Here is a 19,662-nt window from a genome sequence, read left to right as displayed (position 1 = left end):
CCTGCAAGTTAATTAAACAGCAAAGTAAGTTAAATACTAGTGCTAGGTATTTATAACCTGGGTCTTTAGCAATTTGGAAGATTGAAAGAAATAAAACATTTGCCATTTAACTGTTGCCTCTTAATTTATTTTTTAATAATGTATGTAAATAGGCACATTAGAGAATTTTATAGAAACTCTGATAATCATAATGTTATAACCAGGAACAAACACAAATTTGTTATGCCTACTACTCAGTTAAGTCGAATTAGTAAGTCTTTTATTAGGTGATGAAAGCATATAGCTTTTCCAAATTGTCCCCAGAAAACGTACAATACAAATGTGTTATAAAATTCAAAAGAATTGTTAGAAGATGTTTGTGTGGTAAAGATTATTATTACATACGAGTAAATGACAGATTGGAATTGGCGTGACCAACCTCAGACTATTTAATTAATTAGTTTTATTGTAATGAATAAATATATACTAATAAAAGAATGTAGCCCGCTGAGTATTTTGCGCCTGTTCTTCTAAGGTGGGAGGCATAATATCACCGATATCGAAAGGATGGTAGATTTCGAAGTTCAATAAGTGACTTAAAATCCTAATTTGAGTAAAAATATTTGAATTTGAATAAATCTATAAAACTGAAAACAAAATTTTATGAACGATGCGACTCTGTGAGGTATTGGTTGAAAAGAGCACTTGCGCGGAACGCGAGAGCGGGTTCGAGTCCCGCATCGTTCATAAAATTTTGTTTTGAGTTTTATTTGTGTAATTAATTTTAGAAGTGAGTGTACACTTTAAAAATTATATAAATTAACAAAAATCATATTTTGCAATTGAAAAATTGAATAATTTTATTAAATTAGTGTAATGTCATCGGTCCTCGATAAATCTACAAAGTTTGAACGAAATCTAGCCGTTTAAAGTGGGTCAAAATAGCGCCCAAAGAAGTCGGTTACAAACATACAAATATACAAACATACAAGTGAAGCTAATATAAAGCGTGTAAAAACATAACTAATTGTTTAAATCTTTAAGTAGAACATGTTCCCGATGAATAGGTGGCTCATGAGGGAAGAGGCGGTGCGCGGGGGTCAGAGGACACTTGCCGGCGATCACTACGTGAGTTGCCGGTGGAGCAGTCAGGGTTAACACCTCTGAGCTATTAAAGAATTTAAAAATAATAATAAAATAACATTGTTTTCTGTTGCATAGGTGAAGATTGTGTTATATTTGCGTTCCCCAATCGCGCGCACGGGAGTGATGCAGCCAAATGGCGTTTTCAGTATTTTTATTGTTGATTTGGCAGTTTTGGAGAAAACTTTTTGACCAACTAAATAATTTCAAAATAATTTGTTGTTTTTGTCAATCACTTGAACAGAATGAAATCTAGAAATTGTGATTATTTAAGTACCTAACGTACAAGCATAGTTTTCTATTATCTTAATCAAGTTCTAAAAAATCATCAAAATTGGAGTTTTTAGCGCAGTGCAAATAAAATAAAAAATTTGGAAAGAATATTCCGTATAAATTCATATTCAAATATTTTTATTCAAAACTAGCTGACCCGACAGACGTTGTTCTGTATATAATAAATAAAATAATGTTTTTATATAATTTTTTGTCAATAATATATCATAACATCAAAAATTACTTCGTAAAATATGCACCCTGCTGTCGTAATGAAATTATTTCACAGCAGAACTGTCAAACCGTGCGTCAATAAATTATCTCAGAGAAATTATGTATGGACACATCAAAGGAAAAACAAATTTGTTGTTTTTATTTAATTTAGCAGCATTTTCCTATTTATTCACGTATTTATACCTTCTCTGGACTTCCACAAATAATTCAAGACCAAAATTAGCCAAATCGGTCCAGCCGTTCTCGAGTTTTAACGAGACTAACGAACAGCAATTGATTTTTATATATATAGACTAGTGGACCCAACAGACGTTGTCCTGTACACACGTCTTAAATTTGAAAAATCTGTCCAGCCGTTAGGAGGAGTTCACTAACATACACATGAGCAGGAGAATTATATTACATGGACGTAATTGAGAATCTAAACCAATCTCAAATTCACTGAAACAAACAAAAAGTCATCAAAGTCGGTCCAGCCGTTTAGAAGGTAGTTTAATTGGGAATCTAAACCATTCTTGAATCCACCCGAAGACACACATCAATCTCAAATTCACTGGAACACACAAAAATCTCATCAAAATCGGTCCAGCCGTTCAGGAGGTAGTTCAATTGTGAATCTAAACCATTCTCGAATCCACCTGAAGACACACAGAAAGTTTCAATAAAATCGGTCCAGCCGTCTAGGAGGAGTTCAGTGACATACACATGCACACAAGAATTATATATATAAAGAAAGTTATGATTTCAAATCACTTATTGAACGTCAAAACTACCACCCATTCTTTTGAATGGGTGGTAGTTTTATTTTTTAGACTGCCTCAGACCTGAGAAGAATGGGCGCAAGAAACTCAGCGGGCTTTTTTTTTAAATATAAATATGGATTACAATGTGATATCGTACAATAAACATTTATAATTAAAGAGCCTGAGGGTGTTCGCTTTATTCCCAGTATAAAAGAAAGAGTTCAACGCGATTAAAGCTTGTTGGTTTTGACGATCTCTAGTTTATTTTTGCGATTGCCTACTGTCTCGATTCCCTGTAATTTATTCACAGGTTTTTAAGATAAAAACAGTACTCGAAAGGTAGGCTTATGTGAATGTTATTGATTTGATTTTTATCGATTTCATCTAGTTCTAGTATATGGAGCTAAAATCGTGGTCTACTAATAATAACTATACCAATAAATATATTCATTAAAAATTGTTTTATTTATTTATTTATTTTTATGACGACAATAGGTAAGGGACGTGACGAGCAGGACGTTTAGCTGATGGTGATTGATACGCCCGGCCCATTACAATACAGTGCCGCATCTTTTTCAGTCTTGAAAAACCCAAAAATTCTGAACGGCACCACAAACACAGTTGAAAAATTTTTTCTACTGTGCTACAACTGCGCTCGTCACCTTGAGACATAAGATGTTAAGTCTCATGTCCCCAGAAATTCCACGACGCCTTTCAGACCGAAACACAATAATGCATAACATGCATGCATGCATTACTATTTCACGGCAGAAATAGGTACCGTTGTGGTTCCCATAATCTTGCCGGCATCGTGTGCAAAGGAGGCTCCCACTGATTCTAGTAGCTTCTTTTCTCAACGATTCGGAAATTCTTAAGGCGAAGGGTCAGCAGAAAACACGCAAACAAGGTGTTTTCAGACAAGTTTTTTGATGAAAATATAGCATTTCGGGCTATGAACACTACTTAATCCTGTTACAAATATCCTTAAGTCTTATTTGTAGGTTGCTTATGCTTGCTGTGGGTTATAGTTAACACTCCAGAGCCTTTTTGAACTACCACTTTTCTTTGCAGTAAAACAAGTTTTTTGGCATAGCATGACGCATTTGTTTAGTACTACTATCAGAAAAGTTATTCTTATAGCTTGCACTTTTATTCAGATTTGTAATGAATAACGAGGATTGTAAGCATATAAACTGTTTGCACCTGTTTAAATGTTAAGTTTTCCATGCAAGAATTTTGAAAATATTGGCTTGTTACATAGATGGCGGTCCGGCAGTCGTGAACTCATATCGCTCAAGGTCGCTGGCATTTAGTGTCGCCTTAAATGGTGACGCTATAGGTTGAAATATTGACTCTCGCCACGGAGCCTCCGGTTCGATCCTCGCCCGCCAGGTACCAATGTGTTATCGGTTTACAAGTTCACATACTTAAGGTCGGCAACGCTGGTAGTCCAAGAGAGTATGGACTGCGGTAATCACTTAACATCAGGTGACCCGTATGCTCGTTTGTCCTCCTTTTCCATTAAAAAATGTGTGGGATAAAATGTACCTTTCAGGGGTATAGAAAACGTGTATGCAAAATTTCAAAATGTTCAATAGTGAACGCGTAACAAACAAGCAAACACATACACATTTATAATATTAGAATGTGTGTGGGTGTGGCGGAACGTCCTGATGTGTGTGTGTGTGTGTGAAGAAGAAGAGTAGAGAAGCAAGAAGTGCCGTTTAATTTTAAGCGTCACCAACAATCATCAATTCGAAACAATTATGATGTTGTCGTAATGCAATATAAAACGACAAAGGTCAACCGGTTATCTCCGCAAGACTCGAAACAACACGAGACTACGAGAACACAATCATACTAAAACACTTGTAGTGTTATATTTAAATTATTTGCTAAAAGGCAGACCTTACGCTGAATGCTCGTAATTATTGTGAATAATCTGTGCTCGACTGTGGAAGAAACAGTTCTTAGCTGGTTTATTTAACAATATCTTTTATTGTTAAATAATAAAAACTGTATAAGCCGTAAATATTAAAATATCTCAATATACTTAAGTATTAAACGGTTACAATATTGTTTCGGTTTCCAAGGTTTCTTGTAGGTATTATGGTGGCTGTACTGCCCCGGGGAACACTCTCCTATCACCTCTCAAAGCAATAGATTCAATATATAGAAAATATATTTTTAAAGATTCATACTACCTACATGCATTCGGTACAAAAATCATGCATTTTAATTTAATATTTTGTATGTTTCCCCAGCAAGCGATATTTGTGTGGTTGCTCCACACAACTATCGCTTGCTCGGGTCAAAACCCGATTGCTAGTAAGAAACCAGTTCGTCTGCACACATAAGGCTAATCAACACGTAAAATCATCACTGTAAGTGTTATTTTTCTTAATTTATAAATACACATTTAAAATAATTATCTACTTTTTAATTCGGTTTGCTGTTAAAGTTTGTTGAATGTTTTTTTAATTCAATCAAGGTTTAGTTTCTTTTCGTATTTGATAGCCTCAATACAGAACTAAAAGTTGTATTAAAATATCCGATTTCTTCTTTTATCATTCATATATGTACTTGGGTGAATATTTTATTGAGTCCATGACATAAAATATGATACATACTTTATGTCATGGTCCTTGCTAAGTGTGTTGGTAAGTTTTGTGGTGATAAATTCTAGACAAAACGTACGAGTAGAATATATCAGTGTGTTTGAATTCTGCTTACTATTGCATTATAAGATTATTAATAGATACGACGTTTCCTGTTATTTTATAGACGACAAAACGTTTTTCTTTTGCTGCAGTTATAATTGTTTTTTTTATATATGGAATAGGAGGACGGGTCACCTGGTGTTAAGTGATCACCGCTGCCCACATTCTCTTGCAACACCAGAGGAATCACAAGAGCGGTGCCGGCCCTTTTTTTGGAAGGCGTACGCGCTTTTTTTGAAGGTACCCATGTCGTATCGTCCCGGAAACACCGCACAAGAAAGCTCATTCCACAGCTTTACACGTAACAACACGTACTACAAACGTGGAAGATGTATTTTGTTTGTAATTGTATCAGTAGATAAATATAACAGCCACTAACAGATTAAATCAGCTTTAAGTTACCTGCGTCTTTAATCTTTACACAGACAGTACAGCTTTCGACATGTTCGGTGAGATTTTCTGGTATACCTAACACATAGATCGGCCTGGCAGGTAGCCTGGATATAGCGAAGGCCTTTGATCGGGTATGGCACAAGGCGCTCGTTCCAAAACTTCCATCATTTCGGCTTTCCGAGACCTTAAACAGGTGGTCCTGCACCTTCCTCACTTGGCGCAGCATACAAGTCGTTGTCGATTGTTATTGCTCGAACCCGAAGCCCGTGAACGCTGGAGTACCTCAACGCTGTGTGCTATCTCCAACACTGTATCTTCTGCAAATCAATGATATGTTGGACACCTCCAACATACATTGCTATGCAGACGACAGCACTGGTGATGCCGTATACACGGGCCATGCAGGTCTCTCTCGGGAAATCGTTGACCAGTGCCGGGAGAAACTTGTGTCTTCTATCGAGTCCTCTCTCGAGAAGGTCGCGGAATGGGGTAAATTGAACCTTCTCCAATTAACCCCCAAAACACTCAAGTTTGCGCGTTTACCACAAAAAACCCCATTTGTCGTATCACCGCTCTTCGATAACACTTTCCTTAAAGCCTCGCCCAGGAATTCGGGGAATTCTGGGTCTCGAAATCTCGTGTGATTGCCAATTCCGTGGTCATCTGCAGGGTAGGCATAGCCAAATTGGCTTCAAAGAAGCTGGGCGTCATAAATAGAGCACGGCAATACTTTAAGCTGGTCCACATTCTAGCGCTCTACAAAGTGCAGTTCCAGCCACATATGGAGTATTGCTGTCATTTCTGTTCTGGCGCATCCCAGTATCAGCTCGATCCATTTGATCGCGTGCAACGCAGAGCAGGATCATTTTTACGGTGTGTGTGGATGATGCAGCTACTGTACACAATAACTTTTGTTTTCTATTAATTTACATTTACTTTTTTGACTTACTCGTGTAAGGCATTGACTATTTGACGTTTGGGTATGTAGGTATGTTGCATCACTTTACATGTAATGTAATTGAAATGATTTGTAAAACGATGAAAATTAAAATCTTGATTTAAAAGAGTGGCAATGCGTTTCTTGTTACCTCTTCTCATTAGCTCAACCTTTTACGAATTGGTGGTAGATTCAATAAGCTTTTTTTAGAAATTCATAAGTGTCATATCCGTGACCTACATGAATAAAGTGATTTTGATTTGATTTGATTTATACCTAGTCTGTCTCGAATACATAAAAACACAGTAATAATAAACTTCAGTTATTTATTTAAAACCTGCTTCTGTTTGAGTATAACTCTCATATTCTGTTTTTTCCAGATGTTATTTCTCCGTTTTTGGATGGTGCTTGTGCTCATATTAGCTACTCTATTGCTATCCGATGCAAATATTTTCAAGCCCTCGTGTGCAGATGGAAAGAAGCTAGTAAAAGTAAGAGGGACCTACCTATGTTTGACCGCGAAAAAGGAAAAACGAATTGAAAAATAAATACGTTGACACATTGGTTTATTTTATTTTATCTCGACTTTGTTTATAGAAAAGGAGGACAAACGAGCGTATAGGTCACCCGGTGTTAAGTTATCACCGCCGCCCACATTCTCTTGCAATACCAGAGGAATCAAAGGAGCGTTGCCGGCCTTTAAAAAATTAAAAAAATTCTGTGGCATCCCCAGATTACTACGGACAGCCCGAGCGAGAATGCTAGGGGAGGGATTCTCCGGTTCCGGTAGAGCCGGTATTCTCCTGGGGTAAAATCTATCGCCACCGATCCTCGACACTAACCTATGCGAAACATAACGGCACTAGGCCGCAACTTCACACCGGTATTCTGTGCGAATGTGGTAATTGCGCTGACAATCTTTCAGCTTTTATAAAATAACGTAGGTCCGGGATTCACGGACTCTTAGACTATTAATTAGGGTCGAGAAGGATTTCAATCTCATTTTATAAATCATCCCAGTACTCGAAATTAAAAAATAAACTCTGAAATCCATGCTTAACATAAATACTCACTAGATATCGATTAACGTTATCTGCTTGCGTTAATCATAATAGCGTATATAATTTGAACGGAATTAATTACCTAAGTATTTATCACCTGTGGTTTGGAAAATTTCAAACGTTATAATAAATCTATAAGAGTGTCTTTTCATAACTACTCTGGTTAATATATCTCTAAGATTTTGTGTTGGAATGCTATAGCTTCCATTTAGTATTCTTCATAAAATTGAATAATTCTAAAACCATTTTAAGCCTGATGTTTACTCGTACCACTATAGATAAATAGAACGCCCTGCGCGTTACAATGCAGTGCCGCTCAGAATACTTAAAAAACCCAAAAGTTCTGAGCGGCACTACAACTGCGCTTGTCACCTTGAGATATAAGATGTTTTGTCTCATTTGCCCAGTAATTTTGCTAGCTACGGCCCCTTGAGACCGAAACACAATAATGCTTACACATTAATGATTCACGGCAGAAATAGGCGCCGTTGTGGTACCCATAATCTTGCCGGCATCCTGTGCAAAGGAGCCTCCCAGTGGTAATTTGTTGTATTGCTACTTAACGACTACGCTCAGAAGTTCTTAGGATGCGCTAACTACTTAATTATAAACGTTTGTCAAACTCTTTTAGTGTGATCGCTATTTTCGTGCGAAGTATTCACTAGTCTTAACATAATCAGGTTATCCAAGAAGAACCTTACTATTATTTTATACGACTAGCTCACTGACCTCTACAATGTTCAACTGGACTGGCGGCTGTCAAAGTGCTTTTGTGCCAGTTTGATACTCGCCATTTACGCTGTTAGCCACGTAGCGAGAGTCTGCGGTACGAAAACTAGTGATGATAAAACCTCCTTAAACATCGATAGATGGTGGAAACTATTTACGAAAAATTATTGTGTACTTTATTGCGTTGATTCTATATGTATAAATAACACAGAGCAACATAATTTTTTTCTCAGTGCAGTGATTTTGATCAAATACAGCCTTACTGTTGCTCCAGGCAACGCTGAAGTTTCATCAAAGTCTGTCCAGTAATTCAAGAGATAAACGAACACAAAGAACAGACTGCCAACGGTTTTTCGGGTTCCGTAGCCATATGGCTAAAAACGGAACCCTTTTGGATTCGTTTGTACATGTCTGTCTGTCCGTATGTCACAGCCACTTTTTTCCGAAACTATAAGAACTATAATCATGAAACTTGGTAAGAAATTGTATTCTGTGAGCCGAATTAAGATTTTCACACAAAAATAGAGAAGAAAACAATAAATTTTGGGGGTTCCCCGTACTAATAACTGAAACTCAAAAAGGTGGTGAGGTGAGGGTGAGGGGTGTCTATGGATAGGTCTCAAATATGATATAAGAGGGGTTTCTAAAATTTTTTTTTCTAAACTGTAAAAGTTTGCGCGAGAGATACTTCCAAAGTGGTAAAATGTGTGTCCCCCTTAACTTCAAACTGTAACTTCTAAAATAAGAGAATGAAAAAACAAAAAAAATATATAATATGATGTACTTATATGCAAACTTCCACCGAAAATTGGTTTGAACGAGATCTAGTAAGTAGTTTTTTTAATACGTCATAAATCGTAAACCGCTATTCACCTTTCATTCAATTAACTCAAATATAAAAAGCCTTCATCGGCGAGTCCAACTCCCACTAGGCCACGTTTTTTTAAATTTGTACTTTTGAGTTCAGCTACACTGCCTTTATCATCGCCAATTGTTTTTTGAAAAAAAAAAAATCTATATACAGACACGTGGACTCTACGGTTTTATTATAATATAGATTTCATTACGCAATGCATTGACGTTGTCGTCCATCAGAAAAATACTTAAATCGTTTACTGCAACTACTAACATAGTTCTGGCAATAATAATTGGTACATATTATCAAGTATATGTTTTTAGCTTAAAAATTTGTGGAGAATATTGTTGTAAAATTTTTGAGTTACCGAATTTGAAAATATCAATATTATATAAAAATATTTGACACTTTTAATTAGCGAGTATTGTTATATGAGTATGTAGTACACATTTATAATTGAAGTACAAACAGGTAACTAACACGATATTCCAGTTAAATCTTAATAAAGGAAATTTAAAGAAAGCCAAATGCAGCTAGGATACATGGTTTCATTAAGAAGTTCCAATCCACGTTATGGCATCATCACCACCACATTTTTGTTTTATTTGTTGCATCATTTTCATATTATATTGTAATTGAAATGATTTGTAAATCTATGGAAATGTAAATCTTGATATAAAAGAGTGGCAATGAGTTTCTTGCTACTTCTACGTTAGCTCAACCCTTTACGAAGTAGGGGTAGATTCAATAAGTAGATATTTTTTTGACATTCATAAGTGTCATTTCCGTGACCTACATGAATAAAGTGATTTTGATTTGATTTGATTACATTATAGAAACTTATACACGAGTTCGTAAACTGATAGCCTTATTTAAAAATATTCGGCATGCTGCAGATGCTAAATTTATGAGCATTTGTTACCATGCCTTGTGCGAATCTCTAGTTTCTTACTGTATTGAGGAGGGAGTTGTTGCAAGATTTCAGCTATCAGCTGAAATCAACAGTAGAAAGAGCTCAAAGAGCCATCCTTAAAATGATTCAATTCCGTTCATTCTTCTATCCTACCCCCGTTTTTCCTGCACGCCAATACGGTACTTTCTTCGTCTAATTATGTTGTATTAAGTTTCATTATAATATATTTCCTTTTATCCCATTTCATTATAATAACCATGTGCTCTGCACTCTCTCTTTCAAGCACTGGTCTCTCACAATTCAAACTATGTCTAAATATCTCTAAACAGTGTACCGAGGGATTGTAAGAGAAAATAAGTAAATATATTTTTAATTTTTTAATTAAAAGTCCCTATTTTGTTGCCAGCCAAGGAATGTTTATAATTAAAAGTTTTACTTGAGGTCTTTTTTATGATTTCCACATCATAAAAATATAATACTTTCTGTTTACAAATGCTAAATTTGTTGTGGAAAACATCCCATAAATTGAGGAATTGCTCAAAAGGGATCTTCCGTTAGGATATCTGAGGAAACACACTTAAAAGGAATAATGCGATTTGATAATTAAACTCCTTTTTTAAATCAGTTATTGACAGTACTTAAAGTAAACTATAGGTAGGTATAATATTATTCCTAACAGCTATATTAAGGCAAATCTGATAATAACATATTTAAGTTTAAATTAATAACCTTTCAACAAACGTTCTGGTGTTAAATTACATGCTTAATATACTTCTAATTCTGCATATATGTTTTATAGGATTTATTATTATAATACTTAATAATCTTTAAATACAATTAATTACTTAGTAGCTTAAATACTTACAATCCAAAAAGGAATAAACCAGGAGTATTTCAAACAAAACGTAAACACAAAAATACATTGTTTACGCACTTCATATACGGTATATTTACAGTATTTTTTAGCACTTAAATTCTTCACGACCACTCCAATTTCTGTCCACTAAGTACCACCATTGAGAAAAAAGAATCTCAAACACATTTCTACGAACGTTACAACTCTCAGCTGAATAAATAAACCGCGAACCGACACTTGTTGAATTATTACACTTATGTTTTCTGCTTACGAAAATCCATATTTTATCAGACAAAAGACTATATTACATAACTGTTATAGTTGTACGTAATAGCCCTAAGTAGCAATCACTGAAATGAAATGCAGCCGCGAAGAACCCCACTCCTTCTCACGACCTTGCAGTTATTATGGTTTACAGACAATTTACAATAGAATGACGAGTCAACGATAGTGAAAACGTATGTTAATAGTCTCGTTTGACGTTCGACGTCGTGTTTTATTACGGGTCCAAGTATTACGGCATACGGGCGTGCTTCTGGTAATGAGTGCCTGCTGATAAACAGTAATTTCATATTATGACTGTTAACCATCCGTCATATTTGCTTGTTTCGTAACTTAATTTGCATTGCGCTTCATGATAAGGAAGCTTGTTTCCGTCGTTCTGCGGATTGCAATTATTGAGGATTCGCGAAATTCTAATGTAGGCAAATTTTTATTCAATCAAAAGCTACAATGAGACGGATATTGCCAACGTTTAAGGTGAGAGTCAGATGGTCTCCGGAGATCCTTAATTCGTGTCGTTTTGGAAAATACTATAGCCTGCTGTAGATTCAACAGATCTGTCCCAGGCCTTGCACCATTATATTATATTCTTGCAAGAAATTTCTCGCCGAGGTGAGTTGTAGAACAAACCCCCTTTCGGTCTCATTTTCGATTCCAGGGGATCTTGCGCATCGAGTACTTACCACCGTGTATTATTCCGCGTTGAATAAATTATGATTAATAAATTACGAAGAATGTCTTGATACATAAATGAGTACTAACAAGCGCAGATTGCATGATTCGTCCTAATCTTCCAAAAGATTGCAGCTGAGAGTTTGTAATTATGGGATGTGGAACAACATAGTTACTCTATGCAGTAATGTTATGTCCCTGTGTATTCTATGATTCCAACAATTCAATCTTGGTCTGTTCTGTGACACAAAACATGTTAGAGCGAGTGATCCAGGGTTCGAATCACGGATGGTGCGAGCATTTAGCATGATGAATATGGATGTTTGCTTCCCGAGTCATGGATGTTTATGTATTGTTCTTTGCATCCCATAGCACAGGCTTTGCGTAGTTTGGGGCAAGATAATTTGTGTAAAAGTGTGTCAATAAGTTATGGGACCAGTTTTTACACGTTACACTTTTTCGTTTATGAAATTAATTAATTAGATAGGTAATTGCAGTTCGATATAGCTGGTTGGAGTCTCTCAAAACTAGTGCGGGAAACGCCTGTGTACATAATAAAACATATAGTTTTATTGACCTGATAATGCTTTATAAGTGATGTAGATTATAGCTAATCATGGGCGTAGGTGATTACCTAGCATTTACTAAGTCTGTTGTCAATAGGCACATAAGTGAATTGGCTAGAATCTGTCATAACCATAATAATAACACCAGGAACAGACGTAAGCTTATAATGCCTACTACTCGGCCAAGTCGAGTTAGTAAGTCTTTTGTGGGGCGATGAATATGCTTTAACAAAATGTTCAAAACAAAAGTATTACGTTATTCAAAAGAATTGTTAAAAACATTTGTGTGGTAAAGGTAACTATAACATAAATGACTTTCTTAATGATACCACAAATTGAGAATGGAGCGACCGCCGCGCCCGCAGGCTATTAAATAATAATTTTAATTGTACAATATTACTTTGTAAACATGTTTTTTGATGAAAAAAAAGCCCGCTGAGTTTGTTGCGCCCATTCTTCTCAGGCCTGAGGCATTAATTATGGATTGTGTGGTAGTTTTTTTTTACTTTCAATAAGTGATGTCCTATTTTGAATAAAAATATTTGAATTTCAATTGAGGCTACATTTCTAGATTCCACAATGGGGGTGAGCCCTTTGTCGTACCTACCTACACATATCAGGCACAACATTCTGATGTTGAGAGTCTGCTCTGCGCTGTTACTGAGAATTTTTTCACAGAGCCAAATCCTTCTTTTCACATATGGATAACAAGAGAGACCTCCAGAACAGCAGATTGCACCTGTTGTAGATACGCCACTAAGGTAGTCGTTTATCCTTTTTTCAGCATTGTAATGTTACTTTGTATATAAGGAAAGAATATACTCATTGTAATAGTACAATAATATAAACAGTAATTCGCCTTTTAAGCACTTTTATTTATATAATGTACTAGGTACTTATATATATATGTATATTACGCACCTAGGGAGAAGGGTAAGTCATTCTCGCCCGCGGAATATTGATACCCGAGCCGAATACGAGGGTGACAATCACGGGTGGCAATGTCCTACTTATCTCACCAACTTTTATTTCCCACCTGGATGAAAAGCTTGCTTTTAGTTCCTGGTGCGAGGGACAAAAGTCGTCTTGCCGGGAGATAATTGGCCACTTTTGTCCCTCGTAACAGGGACAAAAAGACAGCTTTTCATCGAGGTCACGACTTAAAAGATAAATATTAATATTAGCTATAGGTACGTTATTAAAAAAACAATCAACTGCAAGGTCCTTACAGCATTCATGTTCAATCTTTTTTCCCCAACCATTTATAAAGTGACCTACAAAAGCGATCTGTTATGTTAATGTTGTTTGTTATTGTCATGTAAATTTTTTTCAACAAAGAATGTAATCGGATTGCGTGACTCGATAGTCAGACAGACCCAGTAAAAAATAACAAACGTCAGAAGTGTTATTATAAAATATGACTTTGAATCCAATATCCAGTATGGTCTGGTTATAATTTAGATATGAACCATTTGTTTTTTAGGATAAAAAAAAAACAATTGAAAACAGGTTGAGGACACTGAAAAGTCGGTACAACAGACTCTACAACTAATTCAAATTTTAATTGTTTATTGGCAGTGTTAGGTATGACTCCAATTAATAATATGTAATTATTCGTGACTATAATTTGCACTGACATGTATAAATACCACTGGACAGGCTGTTCCATATTATGTTTGACAGCAAATTTTTCGTGCTTATTTGAAGCGCCAACTTGAACTCGCAAGCGTCCAGAGAACTAATTTTGACGTATCATTTTGAATTCATTTCGGTCGTTTTCCGTGTTATTTATACTTCAGGAATCAACGTTATAAACGTACACAGTTTTTTATAAAATGTTTTCCTATCGATGTTTGTTTAGCTGAGGTTGTCATCACTAGTTTTAGTTCCGCAGACTCTCGCTACATGGCCAACAGCGCCAAAATGGCGAATATCAAACAGGCACAAAAGCACTTGACAGCCGCCGCGTCAGTCCGGTGGCAAATATTAGAGGTCAGTGAGATTTTGTGTTTTGTAACTTTATAGACTATAATTTACTGCTAGTTTGACAGTAATAGCACTCTACCTACACTCCTAAGAAAACGAATATTCGTCTTTTGTTTTGCTTACATATTAAATTGTTATGATTTCGTGTGGTGAAATTCAGAAAAGATGCAAAAAACCAATATACAAAATTAAAATGTACCAATCACCCCATACCTGTAATCATAATATAGACGCTATACATAGAGTACACACACACGTGACATTTAGTTCATTTCCATAGTTCATGCATGATATACCAGAGGGCCTACCGTCAACTTTTAATAATCGATGCTAATCAGTTCAGTTTAGATACCTAAGCTGAATCACTAAATTTCGTACCATGAAGTGCCTTTTACTGAATGGCGTTTGGATCGTATAGAAGAATGAACGAAATAAAATTGCGTTTCGAAACCTAAAATGATATGATTTTAGCGGTTTTTATTTGCATAGAAAATACTACAAATAAAATTTAAAATCGCTTTATAGCGTCAAATTATAAACCAATAAGCCCTTTTTTGTACTTATTAAATAATAGTAATATAAATATATATAGTTCTTTGAATTACAAATTAAATGTTTGCTTAGTTGTTTTCGTAAAAATAACGAGTTATGAACGCACCTCCATTGACGTTTGATTTGACACTTTTTTTTAGTTCGTTCTTGTAGGCTATAGGCTGCCTCGTCTTTAGTATTTTCATTTTTGGTATTTATTTTCAGTATTTTGTTTTACAAAAAAGTCCAATAAAGTACTCTCATCTCATCTTTCATCAATAAAATTCGTTTTCTGTATGTTTTCTCTATTTATTAAAAGTTATTAACAACATGATTCACTTTCCTCTAAGGAAGTAGCAACTTTTTTCGAATCACTTTGACAAATAAGCTATCCAGTTTAGGTTGAAATAACACCTCACGGTACGAATGAATGACCGAACTAAATCAGTTTGCGATTCAGTTGATATCAGTTTTGACATTCAATTGACATGATTACGATTTAATAAGTTGATTTGACGGCAACCTAATTTAGATAGCTCTAATCACGTTGTGGTACGAATTAGCAAAGCAGTTCATTTTAGGTTGTTAATTGAATCGCAATACGAGTTCATGGTAGGCCCCCTGCTCTGTAGGCACCTTATGAGCCTGTTAGGCTTAACCCGCATTATTTTACTCACCTCGCCACTAAGTTCCATCTCACTGTCGTTTTATCTAGATCCGGCCTTATGCATATTCTTATCTGGCACGTAAGTTTTAGCTTCAGTAGAGCACGGAAGTCTTTAAAAATAGACACGGAGTGTCTCAAGGCCAAAGAGCATTTTACCAGTCTTGTTTTAATAGAATACACTATTATAAATAGATTATCTTTTTTTTTCTCCCAAAATTGCATTAATTTCAAACTAGTCATCCGGGTTTTAAATTCACCACATCATCAAAAATGAATAAGCTCTCAAGTGTGTATTATTTCAAAAGTCTTTTTGGTCTTTATGCCCCGTGGTTGGGGCATGGTTGGGCCAAATTGCACCCATGATGTGATCGTGTTAACAAAAATCAACCTTATTTTTTGTCTGTTAACTAACTAGTGTGTACTGAACATAGGACCTGTTCCATCAGTATTGACTGACTGAGAACGGGGAAACGGTTGTCGATGTGAGGCAACATTATTTATTCTTTCAATTTGAACGACGAAATATTTATTTTACAATGTTTTAAGAAAGAATACAGAAATAGAAAGACACCTGGAACCTCCTTACCTTACAATGGTTATTTTTGCAGTTCTTAAAAGCATACTGCGGCATTTTAGCGCATCCGCACGCGCTAACGTGTTGCAGTAAAAAGTTAGAGTTAGTGCATATTTCATAGAAGGCTGTATGGCACAATTACTGCGCTTTACCCGCTGACACACGGGTGCATAGACTGACTTAGACTTAGTTGGGCCTCCTTCAGGTCATTCAAAGTCAGATAAAACCTAAACTATAGCGCGTTTGAATCGTTATAAATATTTCATTTAAGTTACTAAATCTATCTGATATGTTCGGAAGAAGAGCTCGTGAGAACATACAAGAAACTTAACGACCACTTTTTGAAATCACACATTTGCTTTGTTTCCCCGGGGCGTAAAAAGAATAGGGGAGTCCCAGGCCCAAGGTTTTATGAGGCGAGTAAGGGCTTTTTAGAAGTGGGAGAGTCACGCTGCCATCTTATGACGTCAGTACAATGAGGCCCAGACTCGTCCGGGTTAATTACCACACTCCCACAGAATACCGGCGTGAAGTAGTGGCCTAGTGCCGCTATATTTCGCATAGATAAGTGTCGAGGACCGGCGTCCAACAAGGAAACGCTTAAAGAACTGACTGCTGTGAAGAAGAAGAAGAGTATTCAGTCGCGAATACTGTCTCACAGTACCTATTGTAATTTCTATAAGTAAAGAAAAAACAATGAGTATTTAACAATAGCTGTAATATACTTACATAACAAATTAGTTTGTGAGGTGCTGCATCCAATATATTATCAAAGCTAAAAAGCGTTTAAATATCGTTTTTTTTCAAAAAAGAGCCTGAACTCAGTGGTAAAGAAGCCTAAACAGAAATGATAATGAAATAAAACACACAAAATTTGATAATACTTTATTTGTTGTGCGCTTACGGTTACATCTCAAACAGTATAATATATAATTTAAATCACACGATGTACTGATGGCAGAGTGAACGCAGTCGCGCGCTGAGCTTAGCACTTAATTCAGGTACTAATTTTCAAGAAAATAGAAATCATTTATATGAGATAGGATAGTAAATTAGGCTCACATGACATATACTAACTTTTTGCAACACCAGAGGAATCAAAGGAGCGTTGTAGGCGTTTTAGGTGGGGTTAATATTCATTTGGTTGTTTAAATAATTGATCTTGATGGCTTTTGTTTACTTATTAGCAATTTCAATAAATTATTACTTTATTCAAGTAAAACAAAACTTTTAAACGTCTGGTACGGTGGTGGTCATTGTATGATTTTCCAAAATTAAATGATACGCACATTGTATAGAGCAAATGTGCTTGGAAATGTTAAGAATGGTCGGCCTATGCTTACATTCCAGGACTTGACTGGAGATGTGCTGGGACCAGGTCAGGAGTTTGATGATACTGGAAGAAGCCAGGCAAGTGTGGCGGAACTCTTGCAAATGGAAGTGTACTATGAGCCTACCCCCCACGGAGACAGAAAACAATTTCGTACGAGTAATTATTAGGACAATTTAATTTCTCATAAGTACCTTAATAGAAGAAACAAACAAAGCGGAAATTCACACAAAACCAATGAATGCAAAACTTATAGCAAACAAAAGCTTTTCAATTATCAGTATTTAAATTTTCTTAAAATGCTGTATATTCCAAGTCATCTAAATATTTATGTATTTATTTTATTCTTAGATTTATACGTCTAGATAGAGTGACTCGTTGTTAGACAATCGTTAAAAACAGGCCAGGAATGTTAGCTTAGTGTGCGTGACAAGCTACGTCTTACACTCGCGATTTGTATGACACTTTATATTAGTGTGCGTGAATTGCTCAGTTAACCGTAAACTCATTTTTTTTTCGACGTTTTCACAGCTGTCATAGTCTATCTAGACGTATAGTGATTTTATTAATACAAATTCTCTTAAATACAAATTTAACATTTTTCACAAAATATTCACCATTAACAATACTGGGCTTGAAATAATTGTAAAAAAATAAGCTACATAATTATTTAGCTTTATTATTTAATGTCTGTCGATTTTTGCATAGATATATCTATTTTCTTCTATTTAACAACAATATGCGGGTAGTCCAACAAAATTCAGTTAATATAAATATAAGTATTTTTTTTAAATATAAGTATATTCAATATTATAATTTAATGACTATTACGAAATCGGTGGTAATTTATTGTTTTTATCTACCTAGCTTTCCATAGATTAGAGGTAGAGTCAAACGTTAACGTTTAACGAGTTAAATGATAATGCTAAAAATAGCGTCATGTAATGTGTTAAATATTACAAGACGAAAATTTAAGAATCAAACTTTTTGCCTTGAATAAAAGAAAACCCAAAAATACTGAAAACAAAAGATAACTTATATATGATTCACACGACACTAAAATTGAAACAATTATCTTCCTACTGCATAAGTAGGCGGCGTGTGTAGAGATATTTCAGAAACAAAGTTTTGTATAGGTATGTGTTTTGTTTGCGGGTATTCAATAAACTGTCGCTGGAGCTCCTATAAGGCTTTAGGTTAGGTTTATGGGCAAAAAATAACTCTTAATATTTTTTTGCGTCAATTTGAGTGGTATCATGAACAAAATTTGACTTAAGATATAACGCTTTCATATACGCTTTGTGGCAATATTCGCCAATACATCTAATATATAAAATTCTCATGTCGCGGTTTTTGAAGTTAGACTCCTTCGAAACGGCTTGACCGATTCTCATGAAATTTTGAGTGCATATTGGGTAGGTCTGAGAATCGGACAACATCTATTTTTCATCCCCCTAAATGTTAAGGGTGGTCCACACGAATTTTTTTTTTTTAATTTTTTTGAAATGCCTGTCAGCATTAAATAATACATACAACTTTAAATTTTCACCCATCTACGATCAACAGTTACTTTTGTATCGCGATTTTAATATCGGCATTACAACGTTTGCTGGGTCAGCTAGTATAATATACAATTTCAAGAAGATATACTACACCACACAGTCAACAAAAGTGTAGTGAAGTTTTCAAACTCATATGGGTTATAAATATTATCTCAAATATGTATGGCATATTTATAAAATGAATATTCAAAATAGATTAGCATAATAATAATCACTCCTCGAATTAAATATTTATCATACTCCACTTTTATAAACCTCTTTGACAGTAATATGTAAATATTAGTGTAATTAAAATATCAATATCACACACGAAAACAAACCTAGACCATAAAAAGCTAGTCGCAATCATATTATATATCAAATTCTTATATAATTTAAACGTCTAGATAGTCTCGCTGTTAGACAACCGATAAATACAGGCCAGGAATATTAGTGTAGTGTGCGTGACAAGCTACGTCTTACACTCGCGATTTGTATGACACTTTGTGTTAGTGTGCGTGAATTGCTCAAAATAAGAGATTAACTCTAAATTCTTTTTTTTTCAACCTTTCCACAGCTGTCATAGTCTATCTAGACGTATAAATGATCTAAGATAAAATTTTCTCCATAACTATTTGAACAACCAATTTTGTACTTGTTACAATAGTTAAACTTC

General features: G+C 35.2%; 1 protein-coding gene and 1 long non-coding RNA gene across 2 annotated transcripts in view; one reads left to right on the top strand and one right to left on the bottom strand.

Annotated features, from left to right (window-relative positions):
- Positions 1-11,235, bottom strand: part of LOC126971577 (uncharacterized) — a 41,966-nt gene extending 30,731 nt beyond the window's left edge. Inside the window, exon 1 of the mRNA XM_050817888.1 lies at positions 10,847-11,235. Coding sequence (XP_050673845.1) covers positions 10,847-10,904 — 58 coding nt within the window. The 5' untranslated portion in view covers positions 10,905-11,235. The remainder of the gene's footprint in view (positions 1-10,846) is intronic.
- On the top strand, positions 4,620-6,984 carry LOC126971715 (uncharacterized). The gene is made up of 2 exons (XR_007730967.1): positions 4,620-4,756; positions 6,803-6,984. It is a non-coding gene; the product is annotated as an uncharacterized LOC126971715 (long non-coding RNA).
- Positions 11,236-19,662: the final 8,427 nt, after the last annotated feature.

The sequence above is a fragment of the Leptidea sinapis genome, chromosome 24, assembly GCF_905404315.1.
Source record: "Leptidea sinapis chromosome 24, ilLepSina1.1, whole genome shotgun sequence".
NCBI classification, from domain to species: Eukaryota; Metazoa; Arthropoda; class Insecta; order Lepidoptera; family Pieridae; genus Leptidea; species Leptidea sinapis.
This window is presented reverse-complemented; position numbering and strand designations above follow the sequence as displayed.